Source organism: Scyliorhinus canicula, chromosome 15 (genome assembly GCF_902713615.1).
Source record: "Scyliorhinus canicula chromosome 15, sScyCan1.1, whole genome shotgun sequence".
Classification (NCBI taxonomy): Eukaryota; Metazoa; Chordata; class Chondrichthyes; order Carcharhiniformes; family Scyliorhinidae; genus Scyliorhinus; species Scyliorhinus canicula.
Window position 1 is genome coordinate 29,968,879 of NC_052160.1, and position 17,310 is coordinate 29,986,188.

At 49.6% G+C, this 17,310-nt stretch overlaps 1 protein-coding gene across 1 annotated transcript in view; it reads left to right on the forward strand.

Moving 5' to 3' along the window:
• Window positions 1-17,310, forward strand: part of LOC119978398 (ankyrin repeat and fibronectin type-III domain-containing protein 1-like) — a 1,132,713-nt gene that overhangs the window by 26,009 nt on the left and 1,089,394 nt on the right. The window contains exon 2 of the mRNA XM_038820019.1: window positions 8,913-8,982. Coding sequence (XP_038675947.1) covers window positions 8,913-8,982 — 70 coding nt within the window. The remainder of the gene's footprint in view (window positions 1-8,912; window positions 8,983-17,310) is intronic.

Here is a 17,310-nt window from a genome sequence, read left to right on the forward strand (position 1 = left end):
ATGTAGCAGAAATGCTGAGCTCCCTGATGGGGGCAGGGGCCGTCCCTTCGCCCCTGGAGCTGGAAGAGGCCTACAGGGTCATGGCTAGGAGGCCAAGAGCAAATGAGCCCCCGAGGGCGGTGCTGGTGCGGTTCCAGCGACTCAGCGACCGTGAGAGAGTGCTGGAGTGGGCCAAGAGGGAAAGGAGCAGCAAGTGGGAGAATTCGACGGTGAGGGTCTACCAGGACTGGAGTGCGGAGGTGGCAAAGCGGCGGGCCCGGTACAACCGGACGAAGGCGGTGCTACATGCAAAACGGATCAGGTTCGGAATGCTGCAGCCAGCGCGCTTGTGGGTCACCTACAGGAACCAACACCACTATTTTGAGTCCCCAGAGGAGGCGTGGGCCTTTGTACAGGAAGAGAAACTGGACTCGAATTAGACCCAGGGGATACTTGGCGGCCGTAGCCGCTCGGGTACTTTCAGCTGAATTCTTTGTTTGGATTTTGAACTCTTGCTGTGGTTTTTCTTCTGATGTTTTTTCCCCCTTTGCCAACTTCCCTTAGTTATTGTTATTGTGGTTATTCATGGTTATTTATGGTTATTTATGCTGTTTGGTAGAGGGCGACTGTTAAGTACATTGTTATTTGTTATCTATCTGTTATTTATAATGTTAAGTTGGGGAGGCGGGACGGGGGGGAGAGCAGATCGGGGATATGGGCTCCTAGGGGGGGTTCTTTACAGGCATGGACGGGGACGGGGGTGGAACTGAAGATGGCGGGGTGGGGTGTGGCAGGGCGAAAGCGCGGGCTTTCCTCTGTTTTCCCGCGCGCGGGGCAGAGGAGGGGGGAGGGGAGGAGTGCGGGGCGTGGCTAGCAATGGCGACCTTTCCCGCGCTGGAGCGGGGCCAGGGAGGAGTGGCAAGGGGGGGGAGGCCCCCCCCCCGAGCCGGGGGGAGTCGGAGTGTGGCAGGAGCAGCCGGGTCAGCGTGAACCAGCTGACTTACGGGAGTACGATGGAGGGTACATCGCGGCTAGGAGGGGTCCTAGCCTGGGGGGGGGGGGGGGGGGGGGGGGGAGGGGGGTTAGGGAGGGACACCGGGTTGCTGCTGAAAAGACCAGAAACGGGAAGTGGAGGACTGGAGAGGTGGGGGGAGGGGGACATCGCCATGGGGAGCGGGTCAGAAGGGGAGGGTCGACCCGGGGCGAGCAGGGAACAGGACATGGCTAATCGGCAGGGGAAGGGGGCGGGTCGTCCCGCGACCCGGCTGATCACTTGGAACGTGAGGGGGCTGAATGGGCCGGTCAAGAGATCAAGGGTATTCTCACACCTGAAGGGACTGAAGGCTGATGTAGCAATGTTACAGGAGACCCATTTGAAGGTAGTGGACCAGGTTCGCCTGAGAAGGGGGTGGGTGGGACAGGTGTTCCACTCTGGATTGGACGCAAAGAACCGGGGGGGTGGCGATTCTGGTGGGAAAGAGGGTGTCGTTCGTGGCGGAGGAGGTGGTGGCGGATAAGGAGGGTAGGTATGTGATGGTGAAGGGTAAGCTGCAGGGGGAGAAAGTGGTGATGGTCAACGTATATGCCCCGAACTGGGATGACGCGGGTTTTATGAGGCGCCTATTGGGCCTCATTCCGGGACTGGAGGCAGGGGGCTTGATCATGGGGGGGGACTTTAACACAGTGCTGGACCCCGGGCTAGACAGATCGAGCTCAAGGACCAATAGGAGGCCGGCAGCGGCAGAAGTGCTGAGGGGGTACATGGAGCAGATGGGAGGAGTAGACCCATGGAGGTTTGGTAGGCCGAGGGCGAGGGAGTATTCCTTTTTCTCCCACGTCCATAGAGTGTACTCCAGAATCGATTTCTTCGTGTTGAGCAGGGGGCTGATCCCGAGGGTACGGGAAGCTGAGTACTCGGCCATTGCGATCTCTGATCATGCACCACATTGGGTGGATGTGGAAATGGGGGAGGCGCGGGACCAGCGCCCGCTGTGGCGGCTGGATGTGGGGCTGTTAGCGGACGACGAGGTGTGTAAAAGGGTCCGGAAGAGCATTGAGAGCTATCTGGACTTGAATGACACGGGTGAGGTGCAGGTGGGGATGGTCTGGGAGGCCCTGAAGGCAGTGATCAGGGGAGAGCTGATCTCCATAAGGGCGCACAGAGAAAGAACGGAGAGGCAGGAGAGGGAGAGGCTGGTGGGGGAGCTATTGGAAGTGGATAGGAGATATGCGGAGGCACCAGAGGAGGGGCTGCTGGGAGAACGGCGCAGCCTGCAGGTCAAGTTCGACCTGCTGACCACCAGGAAGGCAGAGACGCAGTGGAGAAGGGCACAGGGCGCGGTCTATGAGTATGGGGAAAAGGCGAGCAGGATGCTGGCACACCAGCTTTGCAAACGAGATGCGGCTAGGGAGATTGGGGGAGTGAAGGAGAGGGGCGGGAAGGTAGTGCAGAAGGGGCAAGAAGTGAATGGGGTCTTCAGGGATTTTTACAAGGAGTTGTATCGGTCTGAGCCGCCGACGAGGAGAGGGGGAATGGAGGACTTCCTAAACAAATTGAGGTTCCCAAGGGTCCAGGAGGGGCTGGTAGAAGGGCTGGGGGTGCCAATAGGGCTAGAGGAGCTAGTCAAGGGAATAGGTCAGATGCAAGCGGGGAAGGCGCCGGGGCCAGATGGGTTCCCGGTGGAATTCTACAAGAAAAATGTGGACTTGGTGGGACCGGTACTGGTACGAGCCTTTAATGAGGCGCGAGAGGGGGGGGTTCTGCCCCCGACAATGTCGCAGGCTCTGATCTCCCTGATATTGAAGCGGGATAAAGACCCCGTGCAGTGCGGGTCCTACAGGCCTATCTCGCTTCTGAACGTGGATGCCAAGTTGCTGGCAAAGATCCTGGCAGCTAGAATAGAGGATTGTGTGCCAGGGGTAATCCATGAGGACCAGACAGGGTTCGTGAAGGGGCGGCAGCTCAACACGAACGTGCGGAGATTGCTGAATGTAATTATGATGCCGGCAGTGGAGGGGGAGGCTGAGATAGTGGTAGCGCTGGACGCGGAGAAGGCATTCGATAGGGTGGAGTGGGAGTACCTGTGGGAGACGTTGGAACGGTTTGGGTTTGGGGAAGGGTTTATTAAGTGGGTGAAGTTGCTCTACTCGGCCCCGACGGCGAGTGTAGTGACAAACGGGAGGAGGTCGGAGTATTTCGGGCTCCACCGAGGGACCAGGCAGGGATGTCCCCTATCCCCCCTACTTTTCGCACTGGCGATTGAACCGTTGGCGATGGCACTGAGGGGTTCAGGGGGGTGGAGAGGACTGACTAGGGGAGGGGAGGAACATCGAGTATCGCTGTATGCGGATGATCTACTGCTGTACGTGGCAGACCCAGAAGGGGGAATGCCGGAGATAATGGAACTATTAGCAGAGTTTGGGGACTTTTCGGGGTACAAACTAAATTTGGGCAAAAGCGAGGTTTTTGTGATACACCCGGGGGATCAGGGAGAGGGTATTGGGAGACTCCCCTTCAAGCGAGCAGGAAAGAGCTTTAGGTACTTAGGGGTGCAGGTGGCAAGGAACTGGGGGACCCTCCACAAGTTGAACTTTTCCAGGCTGGCGGAACAGATGGAGGAGGAATTTAAGAGGTGGGACATGGTACCGTTGTCGCTGGCGGGGAGGGTGCAGTCAATCAAAATGACGGTCCTCCCAAGGTTCTTGTTTTTATTTCAGTGCTTGCCCATCTTCCTCCCTAGGGCCTTCTTCAAAAAGGTGACGAGTAGCATCATGAGCTATGTGTGGGCGCATGGCACCCCAAGGGTGAGAAGGGTCTTTTTGGAGCGGAGTAGGGACAGTGGAGGGCTGGCACTACCCAATCTCTCGGGGTATTACTGGGCGGCAAATGTGTCAATGGTGCGCAAGTGGATGATGGAAGGGGAGGGGGCAGCTTGGAAACGAATGGAGAGGGCGTCCTGTGGCAACACAAGCCTGGGGGCCCTAGTAACGGCACCATGGCCGCTCCCCCCCACGAGGTACACCACGAGCCCGGTGGTGGCGGCCACCCTCAAGATATGGGGGCAGTGGAGGCGACACAGGGGGGAAATGGGAGGTCTGTTGGCGGCGCCAATAAGAGGGAACCACAGATTCATCCCGGGGAACATCGACGGGGGATTTCAGAGCTGGTACAGGGTGGGCATACGGCAGCTGAAGGACCTGTTTATAGAGGGGAGGTTTGCGAGCCTGGGAGGGCTGGAGGAGAAGTTTGAGCTCCCCCCGGGAAACATGTTCAGATATTTACAAGTGAAGGCATTTGCTAGGCGGCAGGTGGAGGGGTTCCCCCTGCTCCCCAGTAAGGGGGCGAGTGATAGGGTGCTCTCGGGGGTCTGGGTCGGAGGGGGGAAGATATCAGACATCTACAAGATAATGCAGGAGGCGGAAGAAGCATCAGGGGAGGAGCTGAAAGCCAAGTGGGAAGTGGAGCTGGGAGAGCAGATAGAAGACGGGACGTGGGCGGATGCACTGGAGAAGGTCAATTCTTCCTCCTCGTGTGCGAGGCTGAGCCTCATTCAATTTAAGGTGCTGCATAGGGCTCACATGACGGGGACAAGGATGAGCCGGTTCTTTGGGGGTGAGGACAGGTGTGTCAGATGTCTGGGAGGCCCAGCGAACCATGTGCATATGTTCTGGGCATGTCCGGTGCTGGAAGGGTTCTGGAAGGGGGTGGCAAGGACGGTGTCGAAGGTGGTGGGGTCCAGGGTCAAACCAGGATGGGGGCTTGCGATCTTTGGGGTCGGGGTAGAACCGGGGGTACAGGAGGCCAGGGAGGCCGGAATACTGGCCTTTGCGTCCCTAGTGGCTCGACGAAGGATATTAATTCAATGGAAGGACGCGAGGCCTCCAAGCGTTGAAACTTGGATTAACGATATGGCTAGCTATATTCAGCTAGAAAGGATCAAATTTGCCCTGAGAGGGTCGGTACAGGGATTCTCCAGGCGGTGGCAACCTTTCCTTGACTTTTTAGATCAGAGATAGGCGTACGGGGTCGTGGCAGCAGCAACCCGGGGGGGGGGGGGGGTGGAGGGGAGGGGGGGGGGGGAAGGGGGTGGAAGGGGGGGGGGGGCAGCAATGGTCGTGGGGGGACATGCACGACTGTTATTTGCATAATTGTATTATACATTCTTGTTGGACTCAAAGCATTAATTCTGTTTCACTCTCCTCCTGGGGCAGCAGGGTAGCATGGTGGTTAGCATAAATGCTTCACAGCTCCAGGGTCCCAGGTTCGATTCCCGGCTGGGTCACTGTCTGTGTGGAGTCTGCACGTCCTCCCCCTGTGTGCGTGGTTTCCTCCGGGTGCTCCGGTTTCCTCCCACAGTCCAAAGATGTGCGGGTTAGGTGGATTGGCCATGCTAAATTGCCCGTAGTGTACTAATAAAAGTAAGGTTAAGGGGGGGGTTGTTGGGTTACGGGTATAGGGTGGATACGTGAGTTTGAGTAGGGTGATCATGGCTCGGCACAACATCGAGGGCCGAAGGGCCTGTTCTGCGCTGTACTGTTCTATGTAAGTGCTGTCAGAACTATTGAGGTTTTCCAGATCTTTGGTTTTTATTTCAGATTTCCAATAACCCCGGTATTTTGCTTTTATTATACAGCTTTATTATTTGCTTGTCAAATAGTCAGATACAATTTGTATCAAAACATATTACTGATAAAAATGTCATTACCTTGCTTGCATCTAATAGTTATTCAACAAAAATAAGCCATGCCTTTCTGGGTGCTCTTCCTTTTCAACTATAACGACTATTCATTCCTTAATAAATTGAGGGGAGAGGTTTTTCTTATTTATTTTGGTGATTGAATTTCATTCCTTGAACTTTTTCTTCTTGAGTTCCCAAATAAATCCAGAAATATAAATTCACCGTGAATCAAATTCAACACAATATTGTTTGGCTTGACTAGTGATTTTCTGCATATTGAAAGAGATGATAGAAGCAATAAATTCATTTTATTCTGATGTGCAGTGTCAGTAACCATAGAATTTGTACAGACGGGGCCATTCGGCCCATCGGGTCTGCACTGACCCGCTAAAGAGCACCCTACGTAGGCCCACTCCCCCCTATTCCTGTAACCCCACCTAACCTGTGCAGTAAGGGGAAATTTTATCATGGCCAATCCACCTAACCTGCACATCTTTGGACTGTGGGAGGAAATTGGAGCACCCGGAGGAAACGCACCCAGACACGAGGAGAAATTCCAAACTCCACACAGTCATCCAAGGCTGATAGCTGGCTGCTGCTCCTGCGGTGTTGAAGCCTCCAGTGTTCAGGAAATGTGTCCAGGCCTTACTGTCTGATCGGGATGCCAGGCAGTAACACTCGCCTGTGACATAGCACGTCTATCCACAGGAATTAACTTGGGAATATTTTGTTTATTGAACAGTCAACAATAACTTTACACAAGAAGATACAAATGAACAACTGTCCACAAATCACAGTAACCATTAACCAACAAGGAAAAGGCACTGTGCAATACACAGGCACTGTTTAGCTACAGAATAGTGGTACAAACACAAAGCTACAATAGTCGATCTATGCAAAGAAAACCTAATGCACATTAACAGGAAACTGTCAACAGTGTGACGAAGTTACCACCATCTGAATCACTCACTCCCGCTGCACTCTCCCCCTCCTGCAGCTCCCTGCAGCAGACTCCCATCCTTGGAATGGCACTCGGGGATAGCGCAACAATACACTGGAGAGTCATGCTGACGCAGAGCATGGCGGAAGAGCGAGAGAGCACCCCTTTCCGGAGTATGGAGCTCAAAGAAAAAGGACTGCAGCAGATGAATATACGGTCTCCAGACAGTAAATAACAAACAGGCACAATACAATGAAGTGACCAGCATCCAAATCAACCTGCCACTCCCTCCCTCTCCTGCAGCTCCCAGCAGCAGACCAGCCGAGAAGTCACACTGATGCAGAGCACGGTGGAAGAGCGAGAGAGTACCCCTTTCCGGAGTCTAGAGCTGAGACAAAAAAGGGCTTCAGCAGATGAACACAACCTCCAGACATCAAACTGCCAACTGTGCAAGAACTACCCACCCTCCCCCCAGCTCCAGCAGCAGACGGTCACTTAGGGGTGAGCAAAACAATACACCGGAAGAATCACACCAACACAGAATGTGGCGGACGAGCGAGAGAGTGCCCTCTACCCCTCTCCAGCACTGACAATGGTTCCAGACTCTAGGTCGCAGAAGCAAAAGGGGCTGCAGAAAACAAGCCTATAGATTCCAGGCATCAAACAGTAAACAGTACAATAGCAAGCACATGGCTCCTAAATAGGAAACACAAATAAGCAAAAGTCCCGCGATCTAACTGGCTTCCTCGGATTTGCACCCGGCGTGACATGGGCGTTAGATCGTGCCCACCATTGTTGAAGGAAATTTTCCCCATGGAATCTATTATTCTATGTGAACATATTGAGCTGTTTTGCAATCCCTCTACTGTTGTTCTGCACTCATTCTCAGGTGGGTTGAAACTGAAGGGGCCTCACGGTAGCATGGTGGTTAGCATCAATGCTTCACAGCTCTAGGGTCCCAGGTTCGATTCCCGGCTGGGTCACTGTCTGTGTGGAGTCTGCACGTCCTCCCCGTGTGTGCGTGGGTTTCCTCCGGGTGCTCCGGTTTCCTCCCACAGTCCAAAGATGTGCGAGTTAGGTGGATTGGCCATGCTAAATTGCCCGTAGTGTAAGGTTAATGGGGGGGATTGTTGGGTTACAGGTATACGGGTTACGTGGGTTTAAGTAGGGTGATCATTGCTCGGCACAACATCGAGGGCCGAAGGGCCTGTTCTGTGCTGTACTGTTCTATTCTTCTATTCTATTAATGCATCTGGAGTTGGTTTTCAAAATCTCTGGAGTAGCAGTGGGAGCATTCAGAAGAGATGAATCTACTTCACTTATGGCCAGTGTCAGTAAGATCTTACTGCAGATACTAATGGTGTTGCCACTTCTTTAGAGGCAGACAATCATTGCTCTCTGGTATTTTAAATTAAAAGCTAGCGCATCAGGGTACCAAACTCACCCAGAGTAGCCAGGCAATCTGTCACTGTTGTGTGCAAAGAGGCAAGTAACTCAGCAGTATGGTATTGTTGTTGTAATAGCCTTCATGTGAAAGTGTTACTTCTGAGCTTAGTAAGTCAGTAGGATGACTCAGCTTGGTGTCTACCAACTGGCCACACATCAGCCAACACACCTGTGATCCCTTCCTCACCAGTGCTCAGTATAAAAAAAATCCCCAGCTTTTTCCTAATATCATTGGCTGCTTCTTCTATAGTGTATATATCTGCATATGTGCCTACCTGTGAATTGGTAGCTTCAAATTCAAATGTTTTTATATTGAAGCCCCAGATCAGGACTTAAGCATAATCTAGACTGATACTTTAGTGCAATTGAGGAAATTCTGTACTATGTGAAGATGTCAAACCGAGGCAACTATTTACCTGTCCCATTGGATCGTAAAGAGCTATTTAAAGAGCAGGGAATCCTCTTGTTGTCCCGATCAACATTTCCCCGTCAACCAACATCATCAATAATAGGTTATTGGTCTTTTGCTTCATTGTTGTTAATGGGATCTTGTAATCTGAATGACTTGCTATTATATTGAGCTATGCCGTTACCCATTAGGTCCATTGGGTGAACTCTGTTGAACTCTAAATAAAATACAGAACCTTAACCTAAGTGTTAAGTTAACTATAACTAAAAATAGAAAATGCTGGAAATACGCAGCATCAGTGGAGAGAGAAACAAGAGTTAATGTTTCAGGATGATACCCTCTTATCAGAACTTGATCTAACGTATGCATGGAATTTATGTTATGTGGAAATCAACACCTTAATTCCTCTGTTCCTCCTCCAATCTTCAAAATCTCATTCAATTGTTTTTTGTTGTTGTAGGCAGCTCTTTGCACATTGTCTTGAAGTACTGGACCTCTCCAAGCAGCCTCATCATGGACCTTCTGAAAGGGTAGAGTACAACAAATACATAGTTTAATAAACTTGCATTGTGTCAGAAATCTGTGATTAAAGTGTGGAGGAGAGCTGATTTTGTTTCTGGGGAGGAGATAAAATCTTTGTTTCTTCTGTCAGCTTTCACTGTTCTATTCTCCAGTGGTGGGAGTCTGGAATTCGCTGCCCGAGTTGGTGGTGGAGGCAGAGACCCTGAACTCTTTTTAAAAAGTACTTGTATGTGCACCTTAAGTGCTGTAGCTACAGGGCATTAAGGTTGGATTAGAATGGGCACCTGGGTGTCCTTGGACTGGCATGGACAAGATGGGCCAACTGGCCCCTTTCTGTGCGGTAACTGTTCTATGGTTTCTCTGAGAGACATTGGGCGGGATTCTCCGCGATCGGCGCGATGGCCTGAAGCCGGCGTCAAAAACGCGCGAACCACTCCGGCGTCAGGCCAACCGAAACGTCGGAAAACCTCCAACCCGGAAGGGGCTAGCAGCGGCGTGACGCCATTTGCGACGGCGTCACCTGTCACTGACACATGCACCGTCATTGACGCTGCAGCACAAAAGACGCCCCCGCCAGTGACCCAGCAAAATGTCCGCGCAGCGCCAAGGTTCCAGGAGGGCAACATCGAGGCGCTCCTGGACGCAGAGGAGGGAGGCCCTGTACGCCAGTCACGGCTGCAGCGTCGCACCACACCTCAGCCGGCACCTGTGGAGGGAGGTGGCAGAGGCCGTCAGCGCCGTGGCCGTAACAGCCCCCCCCCCTCGGTTGGGCACTTTAGCGATGAGGCCTCTGGTACACTAACTGGTGCGCACAACACAGTCATCCCGGTACAGGTAGGAGCAACCGAGTGGAGGTCAGCCCAGCGCAAGCAACCATCTGCCGCCCAGAAGGGTCTCGGGTTCCTGGAGTTACCACACCCACCCACCCATAGACCCGATGCTGTCACGGCCGCCCCAGGAAATGGCCGCCAAAGGGGTCCCTAGTCACAGGGCAGGAATCATAGGAGTCCACCTCCAGCTCTGCTGTACCATCTGGTGAACCACCTAGGCGTAGTCATAGGGCCCCTCAGGCCAAAAAATAAGACACTGAGTAAGTTGGCACGGGTGCAGGGCACAGACTAGTTATAGGGGCTAGGGCACGTGTATGAACTATTTGTCATTAAAATCACTTTCACACCTGCAGAACCCTCCCAAGGGGGAGGGTGGTACTGTGGCCATGAGTCAGACATTGTCTAACGATGTAGAGCCCGGAGCTCATCGCAGAGCGGGTTGTCATCATCCTCCATGGCATGCAATAGACACGCTTCCACTGGCGACCGTGTGAGCCCTGCCCAGTGTGTCGCAGGTGGATGTGCAATGGAGGGGTGATGTGCATGCGGGTGATTGGTGGTGGGTAGGTGGGGGGGATGGTGGGTGGGTGGGGTGAGGATGGTTGGTGTTGAGTGGGTGGGGTGAGGGTGGTAGGCTGGTGCCATATTGTGCTGTCTGTGCCCATACCCGGCTAGTCCCACACCCCCCTAGTCTGTGAACTGGGCGGCTATCAACTCGTCCCGTGCCGGCTGAACCAGCCGGTAATGGTGGTCAGCATCCCTTCCATGCCCAGCCCGTCTGTCCTGTGCATGGCCCCCATCCTCCCCTCATCTGGGGAGACCTGCCCTTCGCCATGTTGTTCCCCCTCCCCGACACTCACCCACCCCAGCTCCCCCCCCTCCCCCCGGCACTCACCCTCCCCAGCACTCACCCTCCCCAGCACTCACCCTCCCCGGCACTCACCCTCCCCAGCACCCCGCTCCCCAGCCCCCCCCTCCCCGGCACGCACCTTCCCTGGCACTCCCCACCCACCCGCGGCACCAACCACGACCACTGGCACGCACCCTCCACCGGCACCCGTGATCCACCCCCCCCCCCACACCTGCGGCCATGCCGTCACTTCCCCGGCGCCCCACGCCAACCCCTACCTTCGACTGGTTGAAGCCGTTAAAAAGGTTGTTTGATTTACGCCGGCGTGACCCATGGTCACGTTGGCGGGACTTCGGACCATCCAGCCCAGAGAATTGGAGCAACCCCGGGGCCCATAGAGTTGCGCAGGCCCTCGCTATTCTGTGAAGCGCGTGGCGCGATTCCCGTCGGCGCAAATTTTAGGCTGCCAGAGAATATCGCGGGCGATGTTGGATCGGTGGGACGGGATTCACGGCCAGAGATTCTAGATGGTATGGTTTCATGAGTAGCATCTGCCCTTATGTACTTCACATCCTAGTAGCTGTTCTTCATGTTGAAGCTTGACAGTTGTCCTTCATTTTGTTTGTGGGAAATCTGGGATGTAGTAACCAATTTGAATGCCTTGCTGCTTAACACAGGTTGAGGATCAGATCTAGAACCTTCTTGATTTGAATAAAGTAGTATCCTTGCATTTATTCCTGTGTCTTGAAATGGGATTAGTTGGGTAGGATCTGTGAAGAGAATACTGTATTCATACTGGGAAAACTGTACTCATGGAAGCAATGTTAGGAGAATGATATTACCTCCAAAATTCCTTTCATGTCATTCTGGCTTGTGCATATACTGTAGTTCCTTAGTCATTGCTCTGTCAAAATTCTAATCTCGCTACTTAACAGCATTGTGAGACTATTTTCATCACAAGGACTCAAGTTCTTTTCATTATTCTGAACAAGTAATACATGTAGCTGTTATGGGCCAGGGTTTTGAGAACTCCAAAGTATATCATGGAGATCACCTGACCCACGACTTTTACTAGATTGTGGTATGGGGAGCACACGGCCCACTCTACAGTTGTGGTGCAGCAGAAATCTAAAAGTACTTTTTAAAGCAAAACAATATTTATTCTATGAACTCAGTTAACCTTTTTAAAACATACAGTGAACATCTTAGCTACCATCAATTCAAATACAAAGCCCAAAGAATACAACACTCTTAAGTAATCCTTAAACTTTCCTTTTTACATCCATAAGACAAAAACCTTTTTTACAGGTTTAAATTCTCTACTGAGAGCAGTTATCACTCTGAATTCACCAAATGATCTAGCGATAGTCTTTAGATGGCAGAGAGATCAAAATTACACCTTCTTTGGCCGGCTGCAGCTCCAACACTAAAACAAAACTAAAAAACACAGACACACCCAAGCTTTTCCTCAAAGCGAAACTAAAAAGCAGAACCAGAACTCAGCTCCACCCACGCTCTGACATCACTGCAGCCACTTGATCAGACAAACATTTCTTAAAGTGACATTCCCATGACAAGCACCTCTAACTGGCTATTTCATATGTCAAAATAATTGGCATTATTAATGACAATGCAGATCAGAATGCTGAGGTAGTTTTAAGTGATCTTTGTTTGTACCATATTGTTGAATATTAGAAATAAGGGATAGTCTTAAATGAGTTTAATGTAGTGTGCCTAAGAAAGGGTAAAACTCTAATTAGATTCATGTTGAACAAAGATATTTGCATTTATGGAGGTTTTGGTTTCTTTTCAAACTTTGTATCTGTTGTGCTTAGAGTTTATGACATGAAAAGCAAGCAAATGTAAAAGAAGGAATAGACTGTTGCTTATCAACCAGGGGCCACCTCGGAAGGATTTTTGAGTTTAACTGGACTCAAGACAGTTGGAGCTAGGTAGTGAGACAGAAAGGAACACCCACAGCTCTGCCAGAAGCAGAACAATGAAGTGATGGCAAGAAAAGAAGTCCCAGAAACTAGTTCCAGGGTGAAGAGAGAAGTTCCAGGGAATGAACAGAGAAGTTCCAGGAAAATTGAAGGCAAAGGAAAAGAAGGGAATTGGAATTTGAACAAGATACTGTTCTTTGCAATTGAAGACAGAGCTGAAAAGTGGAAACCTGGTGAAGTTGGTGACCTTAGTACAACCTGTGAGCTGTAGTATGTATTGGTGCGGCTGAGTACCTGAAAGATTGTGTGAAATCATGAATGAACATGGCAATTCAAGGTGGAAGAATATTGAAAGGAGAGTTGGAAATCATGGAAGTGGATCCTGGCTGAAAACAGCTGAGAGAAAGCATTATTTAGAAGAAGATTCGAAGGCTGGTCTTTTCAAAAGTGCAATTTCAAAACACTCTTGTGATAACCATCTGGAGTACTTTGAGGAGAAATCCACAAAGTTTGATTGGGTGGCACCTGCCGCTTGGTTTCCGAGTGGGATGTGTCTGACTACAGTTAGCCTGTTGGTTTACAGGGACTGTATATTTACTGAAAACATTATAGCATAAGATATATTTTGTAACCTGTGTTATTCTTAAATTCTGCATACATTTGTGAAGATAAATGTGAGAGAAGGAGTATTGCATTACAGTCAGATTTTTCATCGACATTTACTAAAAAGAAAGTTACAGGCTTTTGAGGCAGGGCTCCATTCTGGCGCCTTCCTGACCAATTGTAATGTTAACTGGGATTGTAACAGAACACACTTTTAGGATTGTTTCAGTGGCTTTTGCAATGTATTATTGTGCTTTAATTTGGAAATATGATGTAACCATATGTAAGGCTGGATTCTTCGCTACCCACTGCCAAAAGCAGAGTTCTCGAAGTGGCGGAGAATCCAATGTCAGTCAAAAAACGGGATTGGTGTCGCTGGTGGCAGCATCGAGGTTCGTGCCCCTTTTCAGATTAATGGACTCAGCACCAGATTCATCAAACCTGTGTGAATGCCTGTACCTCTGGGCCGTGATTCATTTGCGCAAGAATTGGTGCAGGTATTTCCCAGTGTGGCCCTGGCATAGTGGACCTCACAGTGGGCCAGAGAGGCATCTCTTTTAGGGAGTTGATCCCCCCCCCCCCACCCACAAAGTAATACTGCTTACCCCATCCCCACGCCCATCAGACCCCCCACCACACATGTAGGGGTCTCTGTAATGGGGGAATTCTAGGGGGTGTCTTTGCAATGGGGGGGGGCTTCCTGGCATGGGTCTCTCTTATGGGGGGGGGGGGGGGTTGTTTCTGGTGGGGTTCTCTCTTACGAGGGTTTTCTGGTGGGGAATTCCATTATGGGGGGGGGGGTTCCCTGGGGTTTCCTGGGGTGAGAGTCTCTCTTATGGAGAAGGCTATAGGTCACGTGTGGACAGCAAAAGGTCTTCACCTGGATCCTGGAAAAGCGAGAGCTGTAGCAGCAATGCAGACATGAAAGCAGTGCAATGATTTGTTGGACCCATGAACTATTTAGCAAAATTGTTGCCCAATTTGTCAGCCATTATGAGTGTGAACCATAATGCAAACTCTGCCAAAGAGGTGCTGTGATTTTGGGGAACAGAACGAGCGGCAGCATTGTGACGGCAATGCCAGTGTTGATTTCAGTGTGATGCCAGTGAAACGGGTTTAGGAGCAACTCTGATGCAGTAAGGACAACCAGTCACATTTACATCTAGGGCACTCACGTAAATGGAACAATGCTACACTCATGTCTGGCTACTGTTTTTTGCCTATAAGCATTTTCATTAGTATCTGCAGTGGAGCCCAACCACAAGCCTTTTCAAAACATTTTTGCAATCACTACTATCTGCTCCAAAACAATTGCAAACCGTTCACAAATGTATCATCTGGATGTGACGTAGAAGAAAGGAAAACAGATATACATTGCAGAATTGTTGTCAAGAGCAGTGCTCTCCATGAAAAAAGCGGAGGAGGCTACAGCAGAATGCAACATCTTTCAAGTTAGACATTCAGCAGCAGCTATCTCATAGAATCCCGACAGTGAAGAAAGAGGCCATTTGGACCATCGAATCTGCACAGGTACTCCGAGAAGAGCACTCTTCCTAGGACCAATCACATCCCCCTTGTACAAAGGAAATAGGGTTGCCATCTCAAAGGAGATGAGAAGAGAGATGATAAATGCATCCATGCAAGCCATAAAGGAATTGAATTGAGTCTGAGCTGTACTGGCCGCACATGAGCAATGAAAGATAGTGAAGGCCAGTGGGGTGCTTGTAATGAGTACCAGTTTTAACAAGACAGAGAGCTGTTGAAGATGCATGACATCCCAGACAGACCATGGATGAAGCTGGGACCTTTTCACTTTGGCAGGAACTGGCGATCTTGTCACGGTAGACTTCTATTCTGATTACTGGGAATTAGACCAGCTGACACTGGGAATTAGACCAGCTGACAAAGACAAAGAGAGAACTCGTAGAATGCCTGAACTACTTCAGTCAGTAAGGCATTTCAGACATTGTGATGAGTGACAGCGGCTCTCAGTTCATGAATGAATAGTTCAGCTGACTCACAAAGGATTGGGAAATTCGGCACTGCATGTCATAACTATCTCCAGTCGAACGGAAAGGCAGAGGCAGCAGCAAAAATCGCCAAAGGACTCTCGTCAAGATTTTCAGAAAATCCAGCACAGACATAAACAAGGCAATCCTTGAGAAACATGCCATCTGAAGGCATGGAAAGTAGTCCTCTCCAGAGTCTAATGTAATGCCGCATGCAAACTGCTCTTCCAATAGGAAAAAAGCCACTAAAGCCAGAAGTAGTAACCGGTGTGAGTGAAAAGATCAAAATGAAATGGCAGAAAGCCAAATTTCACTGCAACATCTCAATAAGAGTCAGCCCATGTGGAAATTTGGGATATGCGTAGAGAAATTGCCACCTTGGTAATGCCACCTTGGTTTGCAATGGAAGTGAATGACCAAATATACTGGCACAACTCCAGGCATATCTGAATAATATGAAAGCAGTTCCTTCACAGCAATTGGTTGGTTAGGGAGAAGGGATCCCCTCAGCTGTACTGAGTATAAAACTACCATCAATCCCAGAGGTCCATGAGTCCCCAACAACTGCAATGTTGCCAAGGCAACAAGAGCCACAGGAACGACACTGTCTGGGCAAGGAGCATCACCTAGACAAACAAGCAATGTCAGTGCACAAGCTTTCTTTTAAGATAACTGCATGGTTTAAAGACTGTGTATGCAATGCATGCGCCGAGACTGACCAGTACAACAACGTGGACAACTTGGGTAACTCACAGTCACACGGGATGATGCATCCAAATAATCCTTTTGGTTGCTTGGAAAAGTGGATGTTTGCATCAATTTTCTTTACGAAAAGAGGATGTTTGCGTTTTGGAAATGCAGTCTTGTACTACCAGACTAACTAGCTTGCCATAGTCATGCGACTCTGCCATGAGGTGAGCAATGCGGCCTGTCATTTCCAGCCAGTTTAATAAAGCCTCCCACAGTGACAGACACCAGTGAAGACTGCTACACTTAGATATTAAGCAATTACTATGCTGCTTTTTGCTGTCATCTGGGGTAATATTAATTTCTGAAAGTTAAAAAAAATATATATATATTTGTTCAAGAGATCTGGACAATACTGGCAAGGCCAATCTTTTTTAATTGGCCATGAGAAGGTTGTGGTAAGTTAAAATGAGGTCACATTGGAAAATAGTTTGCAAAGGGCTGCTGTAATAATTTGCTTCACTTTGCATGTACACAATCTAGCAAGGTCATGTTCTGTTGTTAGGACAGACTTCATCCTGTATTACATGCACTATATTGAATGCTGAAATGCTGAGTTCACTTTGGTGATTTTATACAAATTCGTTGGTCTACAGTCTTGACACTAATGAAGGCTATTCTACCTATTTGAAGCCTAATAATTCCACCCATGACCTAAAGCAGTTGTATTTTACTATAGATCATAAAATCTGTTAGAGTCAATTGATTCATTGTCACAAGAAAATTTCAGACCTTTTTGTTTTCAGCCACAAACGTCATCCCCATTTGGAAGAAGTTTGGATCTGGTGCTAGTGGAAGGGAGGGAAGCTGATTGGATAGTGTCAATCTTAGTGACAAAGAAGCCCATGAGATTTTTGGATTTACTATTGGAAAAAAAACTGTCCGACGTTGAATTTTCTTAAGGAGGGTTTTAGCAGTATATGTGTCCCAAGTGGCTACACTGCTCAAAGTGTGCTCTGACTATTGTTTGGTACAGCATTTCCTTCACTGTGTTGAAGAGTGATGGCAATTTAGTTTCACAAACCCAAGTTGTTTGGATGCTTTGGAAGCTGATTCTGGACTTTGTACATTCCATTTAAAACTATTTAGGATGTGGATTCCAAAATAATGGAATTCTTTGATAACTTCAAAGAGGAATCGTGCATTTTGTTGTTGGGTACTGATGGGCTTTGCTGATCAACGTGATGTTGCATTTCTCTAAGTTGAATTTAATTCCCCATATATTGGATCATTTGAGAAGATTATTTAGACCTTTCTGGAGGCAAACCTCATCTGCTGCTTCGGTACATTTGAAAAGATTTTTGTGTGAGCAGAAGAAAACCTACCTCATGGATTTCAAATATGTCGACAACAT